Source organism: Thamnophis sirtalis, unplaced genomic scaffold (genome assembly GCF_051295495.1).
Source record: "Thamnophis sirtalis isolate CommonGarterSnake01/CBP01778 unplaced genomic scaffold, rThaSir2_p1.2 scaffold_15, whole genome shotgun sequence".
In the NCBI taxonomy this organism is placed as follows: Eukaryota; Metazoa; Chordata; class Lepidosauria; order Squamata; family Natricidae; genus Thamnophis; species Thamnophis sirtalis.
In genome coordinates, this window is record NW_028261395.1 from 44,970,246 (window position 1) to 44,982,745 (window position 12,500).

General features: G+C 45.5%; 1 protein-coding gene across 1 annotated transcript; it reads right to left on the minus strand.

Annotated features, from left to right (window-relative positions):
• Positions 1 to 4,035: 4,035 nt before the first annotated feature.
• On the minus strand, positions 4,036 to 6,760 carry LOC106552114 (transcription factor HES-5). The gene is made up of 3 exons (XM_087702214.1): positions 6,623 to 6,760; positions 5,198 to 5,378; positions 4,036 to 4,315 (listed from the first exon to the last, which is right to left on the minus strand). The coding sequence occupies exons 1-3, from the start codon at positions 6,695 to 6,697 to the stop codon at positions 4,071 to 4,073; spliced, it is 501 nt and encodes a 166-aa protein (XP_087558340.1). The 5' UTR covers positions 6,698 to 6,760; the 3' UTR covers positions 4,036 to 4,070.
• Between the last annotated feature and the right edge of the window lie 5,740 nt (positions 6,761 to 12,500).

Consider the following 12,500-nt stretch of genomic DNA (forward strand, 5'->3'; position numbering starts at 1 on the left):
TTTTCTTTTCCTTCTTTTCCTTTCCTTTCTTTCCTTCTTTTCCCTTCCCTTCTTTCTTCCCTCCTTTCCCTTCCTTCCTTCTTTTCCTTCTTTTCCTTCCCTTCCCTTCTTTCTTCCCTCCTTTCCTTTCCTTTCCTTCCTTTCCTTCCTTCTTTTCCTTCCCTTCCTTCTTCCCTCCTTTCCTTTCCTTCCTTCTTTTCTTTTCCTTCTTTTCCTCTCCTTTCTTTCCTTCTTTTCCCTTCCCTTCTTTCTTCCCTCCTTTCCTTTCCTTCCTTCTTTTCTCTTCCTTCTTTCCTTTCCCTTCTTTCCTTCTTTTCCCTTCCCTTCTTTCTTCCCTCCTTTCCTTTCCTTCCTTCTTTTCTCTTCCTTCTTTTCTTTTCCTTCTTTCCCTTTCCTTTCTTTCCTTTTCCTTCCCTTCTTTCTTCCCTCCTTTCCTTTCCTTCCTTCTTTTCTCTTCCTTCTTTTCCTTTCCCTTCTTTCCTTCTTTTCCTTCCCTTCTTTCTTCCCTCCTTTCCTTCCCTTCCTTCTTTTCCTTTCCTTTCACCTCTGTCCCTCTCCTTCCTCCTTTCCTTGCCTTTCCTTCTTCCTTTTCCCTTCCCTTTCTCCTTCTCCTTCCCTTCTTCTCTACATTATTTTAAAAACATTTTTGCCTCCATCTCTCCCCCCCACCCCAGCACAAGGTGGATCCTTGGGGGAGATCTCCCTCTATTTTAGCTTCACGTCAACCTTACGAGGTAGGAGAGGCTGAAAAATGAAGCCAAAGTCACCTTCCCAGAGGTGGAATTAGCACCCTGGAGTTCCTCAAATCTCTTTTTGAGGTTTGTATTTAGGGCACTCTATGCTGCTATTGGCTGGAAGAGTCTTATCAGAGCTTGGATGGCCATTGGTCAGGGATGCGATAGTGGGTTGGACTAGATGACCTCTGAGTTCTCTCCCAATCCATCCATTCAATGATTCCTTTCTTGAATTGGGATTCCTACTCTGGGCAGGGGGCTGGGCTAGATGGCCTCCAGGAACCCCTGCCTATTTCAGGATTCAGTGATTACTTCCTTGGCCCAAATTAAAGAAAAAATGCCTAGAGGGAATGAGAGGTGCAAAGTAGTAATAATAATCATTTTAATGCAACACACTTAATTTCACTTTGCCTTCTTAAACTCATCGGGAATAATCTAAGCAATGCCCTTCCCTTAATAGTATTTCTTGACCTTAACAATTTTAAGATGGGTGGGACTACAACTCCCAGAATTCCCCAGCTGGCATGGGGAATTCTGGGAATTGAAGTCCATATTTCTTAAAATGGTTTAAATTGTTCATGCTAAGGCATAGTAACTTAAACCGGGTTAATAATACGCCTTAGCATCTTAAATTTGGCAAGGGTTAATTAATTTGGTGCATCGTAGTCTGTTTTTCAGCCTGCCCTGCTGCTATTTTGGTAATTTAATAAACCATATTGGTCAATTCCGAAATAGAATAGAATAGAATAACAGAGTTGGAAGGGACCTTGGAGGTCTTCTAGTCCAACCCCCTGCCTAGGCAGGAAACCCTATACTATTTTGGACAAATGGTTATCCAACATCTACTTAAAGACTTCCAGTGTTGAAGCATTCACAACTGCTGGAGGCAAATTCTGTTCCACTGATTAATTGTCCTCACTGTCAGGAAATTTCTCCTCAGTTCTAGGTTGCTTCTCTCCTTGATTAGTTTCCACCCATTGCTTCTTGTTCTGCCCTCAGGTGCCTTGGAGAATAGCTTGACTCCCTCTTCTTTGTGGCAACCCCTGAGATATTGGAAGGCTGCTATCATGTCTCCCCTAGTCCTTCTTTTCATTCAACTAGACATACCCAGTTCCTGCAACCGTTCCTCGTATTTTTTAGTCTCCAGTCCCCTAATCATCTTCGTTGCTCTTCTCTGCACTCTTTCTAGAGTCTCCACATCTTTTTTACATCGTGGCGACCAAAACTGGATGCCGTATTCCAAGTGTGGCCTTCCCAAGGCCTTGTAAAGTGGTATCAACACTTCACGTGATCTTGATTCTATCCTTCTGTTTATGCAGCCTAGAACTGTGTTGGCTGTTTTTGGGGAAGAAATGGGTTGATATCATTAAAAAGGTTTCTTGATTCCTGTGAAAATCCTGGCTTGGACGTGGATCTTAATCACGCCTCCCAGCCAGTTGCTATTCCCAGATTGCTGCTGGAGGAATTGCCAGTGGGTTGGGCTAGATGATCTCCAAGCCTCCCCCCCACCCCCGTTGTGATGGTTCAGGGATTCTATCATTGAACTTTGTGAATTTCTAATCCGAAAATCTGATTGAATCCATGATTCTTCATTCCGCCATTTAGCTGGGAACCCCTTAGCTGCCCCATAACACAGAATTTGGGGGGGGGGGGCAGAGGAACAAGGAAGGGGATGTTTTTGGCACCTCCCAAGAACGGAATGAGAAGTAATTTCAATATTTTAAAGTCAACAACCAGATCACAAGCTGGAATTAAAGCTCAGCAAACGATTGCTGTTAACTATCTGGATTTCTATAACCTTACATCCAACTGGATAGCTAGAATTGCTTTTAAAAAAAACCAAGATTTTCAAGATTAGGGAATTTTTTTGCGGGGGGGGGACCCGGTGTGAACTGATGTCATTGTAAGTCGACATCTTAAGTCCCCCTCCCCCTTAGACTTTGCAAGAAACAAAAAACAGAATGGCTTTGCTCCAGCAATGGAACTGCCATTTACAGAAGCAGTCTACCCCCAAAACCAACCCCCCCCACACACTTCCATTCCAAAGATCCTTTGTGTTTTTGCATTGGTTGGATGTACTATTCTGGAATCCGAAAGGAAGAGAGGAAAACAACGCACGCATGTTGTGTAAACATATATATATATCTTTATGTATACATATATTTAATTGGCATCAGAGGAATTAAAACCACAGCAATAATCTGAAAGCATCCTCTATTGTTACAAAGTTTTCTGGCCGGTTACTTCCAGCCAGTAAATTGTGGTATAATCCACGACATACTTTTCTCCTTATTAAAGATACATAAACAGGCAGAGCCTTCACAAAAGGCGAGCAGATTTCTGACAAAAATGAAAGAAACTTTATAAAGTCCACCTCCCAAGGGAGTACAGAATTTGCAGGACAGGAGTTCCTTAAAAATGGGAAGAGGGGAGGGTTAGGGGGAGGGAAGGAAGGAAGGAAGGAAGGAAGGGAGAGAGAGAGAGAGGGAGGAGAAGGCAGAAGAAAGGGGAAGGAGGAAAGGAAGGAAGCAGGGGAGGAAAGAGGGAGGGAGGAAAGGAAGGAAAGAAAGAAGGAAGGAGAAAGCAAGAGAGAAAGGAAGGAAGGAGAAGGCAGGAGAAAGGGGAAGGAGGTAAGGAAGGAAGCTGGGAAGGAAAGGGAGGGAAGGAAGGAAAGAAGGACAGGAAGAAAGGAAGGAGAAGGCAGGAGAAAGGGGAAGAAGGCAAGGAAGGAAGGAGGGAAGAAAAGGGATAGAGGAAAGGAAGGAAAGAAAGGAGACAGCAGGAGAGGGGAAGGAAGGAGAAGGCAGAGGGAGAGAGGAAGGACAGAAAGAAAAGGAATAAAAGAAGAAACAAAAAGGAAGAGAAGCAAGGGAGAGAGGGATGGAAGAAAAGATGAAGAGAATGAAGGAAGGAAAAGGAAGAGGTCAACTTGTTTTGATACAAACTACTCCTTTTAAAGCCTCCCCACCCCAAAGCCCCCTTCTTTCCTAAGGACATCGCATTCCCAGAGATTCCCACAGCCTTCCGGGCCCCACTCCCCTTTGCAAAGCAGCTCCCCGATTGGACACGAAGCCCCCAGCCCCTAAACCCACTGGGTTTGATACAGCCTGGGGTCTTTATAATTGTCTCTCTCTCTGTGTTCCTGCAAAACTCATGCCTTCATTATGAAGGAAAAAATGGTGGTAAGAGAAGGGGTTCTCTTTTACCCCCCTCCCCCAACAATGGGGGAGGACCCTCCCCCTAATTCTTCTCCTGGTTGGAAATCCACGGATTGGGGCGAGTGGGCCTTTCCAATGACCTCTTCCGGGGGTCTTCAGGGGGGGTCAGCCACCAGCTCTACCACGGTCTCCAGATGAAGGCTGCGGCTGGCGGGGTGGGCTTCTTGGCGGCGGGCGGCTTCTTGGGCGCAGGAGACGAGAGGAGGGAGAAGGTGGCATCGGAGATGGTGTGGATTTTGCAGAAATGTTTGATCAGTCGGGCCTGGGTCTCCTTCTTGGTCTGGCAGAAGGAGAGGAAGCAGAAGGCTTCCCTTAAGCAGCGCAGGTAACCCGTGTGGAAATCGAATTCGGGGTTTTTCACGCCTAGAAAAAAAGATGGAACCACGGTTAGTCCTTCTCGGACTTGAAAGCAAGAAACGTTTTGCAAATATGCTCCATTGCATTCGTCACATTTGCTCCAAGGAGTGGCACGACGGCCTAAGAGGCGGAGTGCTTGCCTCACCCATCAGGAGGCTGTGAGTTCGATCCTACCGTGTTTCCCCAAAAATAAGACAGGATCTTATTTTCTTTTGACCCCTGAAATAATCACTGGGCCTTATTTTCGGGGAGTGGTCACCTCATGGCTGCTGCCGTGTTGCAATATTTTCAGGAGAGGGCTTATTTTAGCACATGCGCTCCAAAGCCCGATGGGGCTTATTATCCGTGGAGGTCTTATTTTGGGGAAAACATGGTTGGTAGAGGCAGGTATTCCTCTCTCTCTGGGCACAACGAGGATATATCTGCTGAATTAAAAAAAACTCTGCTCTGGTGACGGGAAGGGCATCTGGCCAGGAAGCATTCCGCTCCATTCAGTTGCTCAAGATTGCGCCCTGCGAGGGATTATGGGGGTCTTTCAAAGAAGAGGGTGATTTGCGCCAAAGAAAGAGGCCATAATTTGGCCCCGGGGCTGTTCCCAACACCTTTGCAAGGTAGGCAGGAAGGAAAGAGGTTTGATTGTGGCCTGGGAAGCTGTCATTCTTTTGCAAACACCTTTCTTGGTTTGCTATGTCTGTCAATCAATGAGCCTCAAAAAGAGACATTTCCAAACTTTGAAGCACAAAAAAGCTCTCATTTCCTGGCCAGGAATTATTGTTATTATTTATTAAATTGATTTGCCTCTCCCTCCCACCATCTTGTTTCCTACAAGACTGTGGGAAAGAATAAAATCCCCCCCCCCTTCGATGTCCATCTTAATTTTGCATTTACCTGATTCCTGCATCTGATGCTGTTTCTTCAGATAGCTGACAGCCGTTTCTAAAATGTCAGCTTTCTCCAACTTGGTATTGGGTTGGTGGCACTGGAATTCCCTCTCCAGCAAAACTTTCAGCTGCTCGATGCTGCTGTTAATCCGGTCGCGGCGCATTTTCTCCACCACCGGTTTCCTCAGCTGTGAGAAAGAAGAGAGGAGAGGAGAAGAGAAGGGATTAAAGGAGAAGAGGAGAGAAGAGAAGGAATTAGAGGAGAAGAGGAGAAGAGAAGGAATTAGAAGACAAGAGAAGGAATTAGAGGAGGAGAGAAGAGAAGGAATTGAGAAGAGAAGAGAAGGAATTAAAGGAGAAAAGAAGAAGATAGAATTAGAAGAGAAGGAATTAGAAGAGAAGAGAAAGAATTAGAAGAGAGAAGAAAAGAGAAGGAATCAGAGAAGAGAAGGAATTAAAGGAGAGGAGAAGATAAGATAAAAAATAGAAGGGAAAAGGAAGGAAGGAAAAAACATATTAAAACCTCAAGCTAAACACGAAAGAAGCAACAGTCGTGAGATTTTAAGGAAGGAAGGGGACTTTCCTCCCTTTAAAAGTAATACTGTTTCCTGCAATCAAGTTTATATTTTTCTGTTTTGTTTTTTTTAGAGGAGGCCTTCAAACAGAGGATAACTAGTGCCAAGCTGTTATCTGGGCAGGGGGGTGAGATTGGATGACCTCTGAGGTGCCTTCCGTTTCCATGATTCTACTGGCAAACATCCTTCCCTAAAGAACTCCAAGTGGACAATTTTTTTCCTTGCAGATCCTTCCTTCCTTCCTTCCTTCCTTCCTTCCTTCCTTCCTTCCTTCCTTTCTTCCTTTCTTCCCCTGCCTGTTCCCATTTCGCTACCTGCCTCTGTTCAAAGAACTGCATGTCTGAATCGTATCCTGTTCTGATATTATTTTAATTTATGTATTAACTTGCTGAGAGCCATCATCCTGGATGAACAACCAGCCAGGAATCCCTGGGGCAGAGACCCAGATGTTAACAGAATTACAGAATAACAAGAGTTGGAAGGGACCTTGGAGGTCTTCTAGTCCAACCCCCAGTGGCTTTAAAAAAAAAAGTCAACCAATCAATCAGAATAGAACTGGAAGGGACCTCGGAGGTCTTCTAGTCCAAACCCCTGCTCAAGCAGGAGACCCTAGACCATTTCAATCAATCAATCAATCAGAATAGAGCTGGAAGGGACCTCGGAGGTCTTCTAGTCCAACCCCCTGCTCAAGCAGGAGACCCTAGGCTGTTTCACTCAATCAGAACAGAGCTGGAAGGGGACCTCGGAGGCCTTCTAGTCCAACCCGCCCTTGCCCAGGCAGGAAAACCCCCTACCATTCCAGACAAACAGCCCTCCCGTCTTTCTTTACAAAACCTCCAGGGAGGACCCCAAATTACCTTGTTTTTTTCCTTGGCCAGCATCTTCTCCCCGTCCAGGTTAAAGTGGCATCGGGCATTGCCAGCGGGGGCCATTTCTCAGGTCGGTTGGCAAGGAGGGAGCCAAAGAGAGAGAGAGCGAGAAGGGCAGGCTGTCAGAGGCCAGCTGGATGGGAGCTCCCAAGTCCCATCCCTCTATTTATACCCATCCTCGGCTGGGGAAACGCCGTGAGTTTCACACGAGTTGGCATTTCCCACACTCGCCCGGCCAATCCCGGCTCGTGGTGGGGAGGCGGAGGGGAGGCACCGTTTCAACCCACGCTTGACTGATTTTCAATGCCTTGTGGGGGGGGGGGAGAGAGTTACCTTCTGCCTCTGGGGGATGGGAGACTAAGCCCCCCCTGACCCAAAGTGCCAGAATCTCTGGGAAAAATCAAATCTCTACTCCCAATCTCTCTTGGCCAAGCAGCCCCCCCCCCTAGATCTGGGATCACTAGCATTCCTTCTTTTTCTTCTTTTTTTTTTGGAGGGGGGGGGGTTATTTATGCATTTCTTTCGTCTTTAAAATACATGAGTGCTTGATGAACAGTGTATTACCTGATCAATTTGTTTATACCAAGTATTAATAAACCAGTAGAATAGAATAGAATGGGATAGAACAGAATATAGAGTATAGAATGTAGAATATAGAATATAGAATATAGAATATAGAATATAGAATATAGAATATAGAATATAGAATATAGAATATAGAATATAGAATATAGAATATAGAATATAGAATATAGAATATAGAATGGAATAGAATAGAATAGAAAAGAAAAATAGAAAACAGAATAGGATAGGATAGGATAGAAATAGCATAGAATTAGAAAGAATTAGAATAAGAATAGAATAGAAATATAGAATAGAAAGTTTTAGAATAGAATAGAATGCAGAATAGAATAGAATGAATAATTCTTATTCTAATTCAAAATTCTAATTCTATGCTATTTATATTCTATATTCTATATTTTAATATAGAATAGAATAGAAATAGCATAGAATTAGAATTTTGAATTAGAATTAGAATAAGAATAGAATAGAAATATAGAACAGAATTAGAATTGGAACTAGAATAGAACAGAATGCAGAATAGAATAGAATGCAGAATAGAATAGAATAGAATTAATAATAAAATATAGAATAGCATAGAATAAGAAAGATCATAAAATTATATACGATTCCATTCTATTCCATTCCATTATTATTCTATTATTCTATTCTATCCTGCCTTTTATACTATTCTATTTTCTATTCTGTTCTATTCTGCATTTTATTCTCTATTCTATTCTGTTCTATTCTGCATTTTATTCTCTATTCTATTCTATTCTATTCCTATTCTATTCTATTCTATTCTATTCCTATTCCATTCTACTCAGAAGCGTGGACTTCAACTCCCAGAATCCCCCCCCAGCCTGGGGAATTCTGGGAATTGAAGTCCACACCTCTTTTTTTTTTAAAAGGTCATAAAACCATGTTTTAAAGGGACGGCGCGCGCGCGGGGCAGATCAAAGCACGTCCAATTGGCCATGCGGGATTGTCACCACTAACCAGATGGCCTTTTGGGACAGGGCTTCTCTCCTTCCCCCCTCCCGCCCCCCACCATTGAGGTTCAAGCACTGTTACTAATGTCTCTGATGGTGCCAAGGCACACTTCTATTGTGTCAACGCCGAGGGGGGAGTGTGGGAAAGGCGGATGAGATGAAACCCACCCAGCCTTTGAGGGAGCATCTATGCCCCCCCCCCGCAAACAACACGTGGTTCCTTGTGATGGGGGGGAAGATGGGGTGGAACTGTGCAGACGCCAAGGAAAAACACACACACACACACAAACAAACACATACAGAGGACAGGAAGAAAATTCCCCATTTTACTGACTGCGTGGGCGCAAAGAGTCTCTTTTTTTCATGCGGGTTGGGGGAGCCAAAGTAGCTGGGGAAGCTGGTTGAAAGATTAGGGAAGTAGGCAGAAGACGTAATCTAGGGGGAATTGCCAAAGGGGTGGAAACAGAGGGGTGGGGCAAAGAAGAGAGAAGGGATCTTAGAGGTCATCTAGTTCCACCCAGCTCCGAGGTCCCCTTTCCCCCCCCCCGCACTGTTGTAACTTCACTTGTAACGGTCACTGAGGGAATTGTTGTAAGTCGAGGAGTGGAAGAGGCCACCGGTCCGCTCTGGGTGAGGAGGGGAGTCAGCCAAAGCCCCTGCAGACGAAAAAAATACTAAGAGAAGAGAAAAGGAATGAAGAGAAGAGAAGGAATTAGAGGAGAGGAGGAGAGGATTTAAAGAAAAGAAGGAATTAGAGAAGAGGAGAGGAGAAGTGGAATTAAAGAAGAGGATTAGAGGAGAGGAGAAGAGTAGAGGAATTAAAGAAGAAGAATTAGAGGAGGGGAGAGGAGGAATTAAAGAAGAGAAGGAATTAGAGGAGAGGAGAAATTAGAGAAGAGGAGGAATTAAAGAAGAGAAGAGAAGGAATTAGAGGAGAGGAGAAGAGAAGCGGAATTAAAGAAGAGAAGGGAATAGAGAAGAAGAGAAGATAAAGAAGAGAAGGAATTAGAGAAGAGAAGAAGAAGAATTAAAGGAGAAGAGAACGAATTAGAGAAGAGAAAAGGAATTAAAGAAGAGAAGGAATTAGAGAAGAGAAGAGAAGAGAAGAGAAGAGGAATTAAAGAAGAGAAGGAATTAGAGAAGAGAAGAGAAGAGGAATTAAAGAAGAGAAGGGATTAGAGAAGAGGAGAAGAGGAATTAAAGAAGAGAAGAGAAGGGATTAGAGAAGAGGAGAAGAGGATTAAAGAAGAGAAGGAATTAGAGAAGAGGAAAAGAGGAATTAAAGAAGAGAAGAGAAGGAATTGGAGAAGAGGAGAAGATGAATTAAAGAAGAGGAGAAGTAATTAGAGAAGAGGAGAAGAGAAGAGGATTAAAGAAGTGAAGAGAAGGAATTAGAGAAGAGAAGATGAATTAAAGAAGAGAAGGAATTAGAGAAGAGAAGAAGAGAAGTAATTAGAGAAGAGGAGAAGAGAAGATGATTAAAAAAAGAGAAGGAATTAGAGAAGAGAAATTAAGAGAACAGAACAGAAAATTAGAACAGAACAGAATAACAGAGTTGGAAGGGACCTTAGAGGTCTTCTAGTCCAGCCCCCTGCTCAGACAGGAAGCCCTACTTCTCATTGCACAATGCCAACCTCACAAAGTCAGCCGTGCCAGGCTGACCTGTGGCTGGATGGCTATGGGTGGCAGGGGAAGACCCTCGCCAAGGCTCAGAGGAGGCTTCACCCGCTTCCCCTCCTCATTTCCTCCTTCCCCGTGTGCTTAGCCCCCCCCCACCCCAAAGTTTCTTGGTATAAGGCTCACTCTCTTGATTGGGTTTACGTGTGTCCCCCACCCCACCCCTCCCCACTGCCCAAATCCACACGCCCTTTTTATCCTGCCTCGTGCAATTCCCACCGCCCCCCCCCCCTCCCTCCTTCCCTCCAGGGCCTTAAGAGGGATTTATTATTTCCTGCTTTATTAACTCTGAAAAGCTGGGGAGGGGGCAAGGGGGTGGGGTGGGAGCTCTTTTGCACGTAAATAGCCGGCATTGGGGGAAACAAAAGCCAGCTTGTGGGGCAGAGTCCCTGTGGGATGTGGGAAAGGGCTGACCTTTTCCTCCCCCCCCCCAACCGTCCCCCCCCCCCCACAAAGGGCCCAGCCTGCTGAACAGACTGGTGCCCCCAATGGGCAGAATCGATTAGATCCTCAAAATCTTGCTTTGAGGAATCTCTCCGGGCCGCTGGGAAAACCCCGGAGCAGGCTGGCTGGTGGCCAGGGCTGGTGGCTTTCCAATTGAGACTCAAGATTGCCCTCCTCTTCTTCACCCTGTCCAGGGTTGGGCTAGAAGACCTCCGAGGCCCCTTCCAGCTCTATTCTGATTGATTTGGTAGTTTGAAATGGTCTGGGGTCTCCTGCTTGAGCAGGGGGTTGGACTAGAAGACCTCCAAGGTCCCTTCCAGCTCTATTCTGATGAATTGAAATGGTACAGGGTCTCCTGCTTGAGCAGGGGGTTGGACTAGAAGACCTCCAAGGTCCCTTCCAGTTCTATTTTGATTGATTAATTGATTGATTGAAATGGTCTAGGGTCTCCTGCTTGAGCAGTGGGGTGGACTAGAAGACCTCCAAGGTCCCTTCCATCTCTATTCTGATTAATTGAAATGGCCTAGGGTCTCCTGCTTGAATAGGGGGTTGGACTAGAAGGCCTCCAAGGTCCCCTCCAGCTCTATTCTGATTAATTGAAATGGTACAGGGTCTCCTGCTTGAGTAGGGGGCTGGACTAGAAGACCTCCAAGGTCCCTTCCAGCTCTATTCTGATTGATTGGTTGATTGAAATGGTCTAGGGTCTCCTGCTTGAGCAGGAAGTTGGGCTAGAAGACCTCCAAGGCCCCTTCCAGCTCTATTCTGATTGATTGGTTGATTGAAATGGTCTAGGGTCTCCTGCTTGAGCAGGGGGGTGGACTAGAAGACCTCCAAGGTCCCTTCCAGCTCTATTCTGATTAATTGAAATGGCCTAGGGTCTCCTGCTTTGAGCATGGGGTTGGACTAGAAGACTTCCAAGGTCCCTTCCAGCTCTATTCTGATTCTGATTATCTCGTCTCTATGGAGATTCTCAGTCATCCCGGTCACCGTTGTCCCAAAGGCAATTTTTAATTTTTATTTTCAAGAGGCCACTGGATTTCTTTGTTTTTCTCCGAAGACCTTTCACTTCTCATCCAAGAAGCTTTTTCAGCTCTGACTGGACGGTGGGGAATGGAAGGCAGAGTGGAGGAAGCTTCTTGGGATGAGAAGCGAAACGCCTTCAAAGAAAAACCAAAGAGTTGAAGAAGCTTCTTGGGATGAGAAGCGAAACCTCTTCAAAGAGAAACAAAAAAATAAATAACTCAGTTTAAAAAATAATAATATTTTAGAACTTCATCTTTGGGATGGATCAAGGATTGGCTGCATCCTTTAAATCCCCCTCCCCAAAAATCTCTACAAATCTTTCAAATTCTCCCCCCTCCCCCACTTCTCCTCCGTCCTCCGTCCCTTGGCCTCGAACCCAAGCCAGATGTTCAACCACGGCGTGGGGAAGAGAGAGACAAGCTTTTTCCCAATCTCTTTTCAGCCGCTGGTGATCAATGGCTTTTGGCAAAACCACAAGAGCCGGTCAATGCAATGCAGATGGTCCTTTGGAGGGACGCTGGTCTCTCCCTCTGCCCCCCTCCCCGATTCTCACCCCAGCACAAAGGAAAGTCAAATACCATCCCTAATTCGGCTTGTAACGTGGCACGCTTCCCTTCTCAAGAGCCTTCAATGGCTTGAATGGGGGCTGCGGTGTGGGAAACCGAGGGCCTTCCGAAGCTTCTCGCGGCCCCCACATCTGCTTTCAGCCTGGCGGACGTGGGAGGGGGGAGGGAAAGGAGAAGGTGAAATGGGTTGGGGGTGGGAGAGGAGGAGGAGGAGAATGAAAGAAGAAGAAGAAGAAGAAGAAGAAGAAGAGGAGGAGGAGGAGGAGGAGGAGGAGGAGGAGGAGGAGGAGGAGGAGGAGGAGAAATGTAATGGTATATGGTCTCCTGCTTGAGCAGGGGGCTGGTCTAGAAGACCTCCAAGGCCCCTTCCATCTCTATTCTCATTGATTTATTGATTGAAATGGCCTTATGTCTCCTGCTTGAGCAGGGGGTCAGACTAGAAGACCTCCAAGGCTCCTCCTAGCTCCTTTCTGATGAAATGTAATGGTATATATGGTCTCCTGCTTGAGCAGGGGGCTGGACTAGAAGACCTCCAAGGCCCCTTCCATCTCTATTCTCATTGATTGATTGATTGATTGATTGATTGATTGATTGATTGAAATG

Bases quoted from the DNA above. Each gene is read 5' to 3' on its own strand.
- LOC106552114 (XM_087702214.1), bottom strand. From the start codon at position 6,697: ATGGCCCCCGCTGGCAATGCCCGATGCCACTTTAACCTGGACGGGGAG. The intron at 5,379-6,622 runs GTAATTTGGGGT...TCTTTCTCACAG, and splicing joins TGGCCAAGGAAAAAAACAAG to CTGAGGAAACCGGTGGTGGA. The intron at 4,316-5,197 runs GTAAATGCAAAA...CTTTTTTTCTAG, and splicing joins GCATCAGATGCAGGAATCAG to GCGTGAAAAACCCCGAATTC.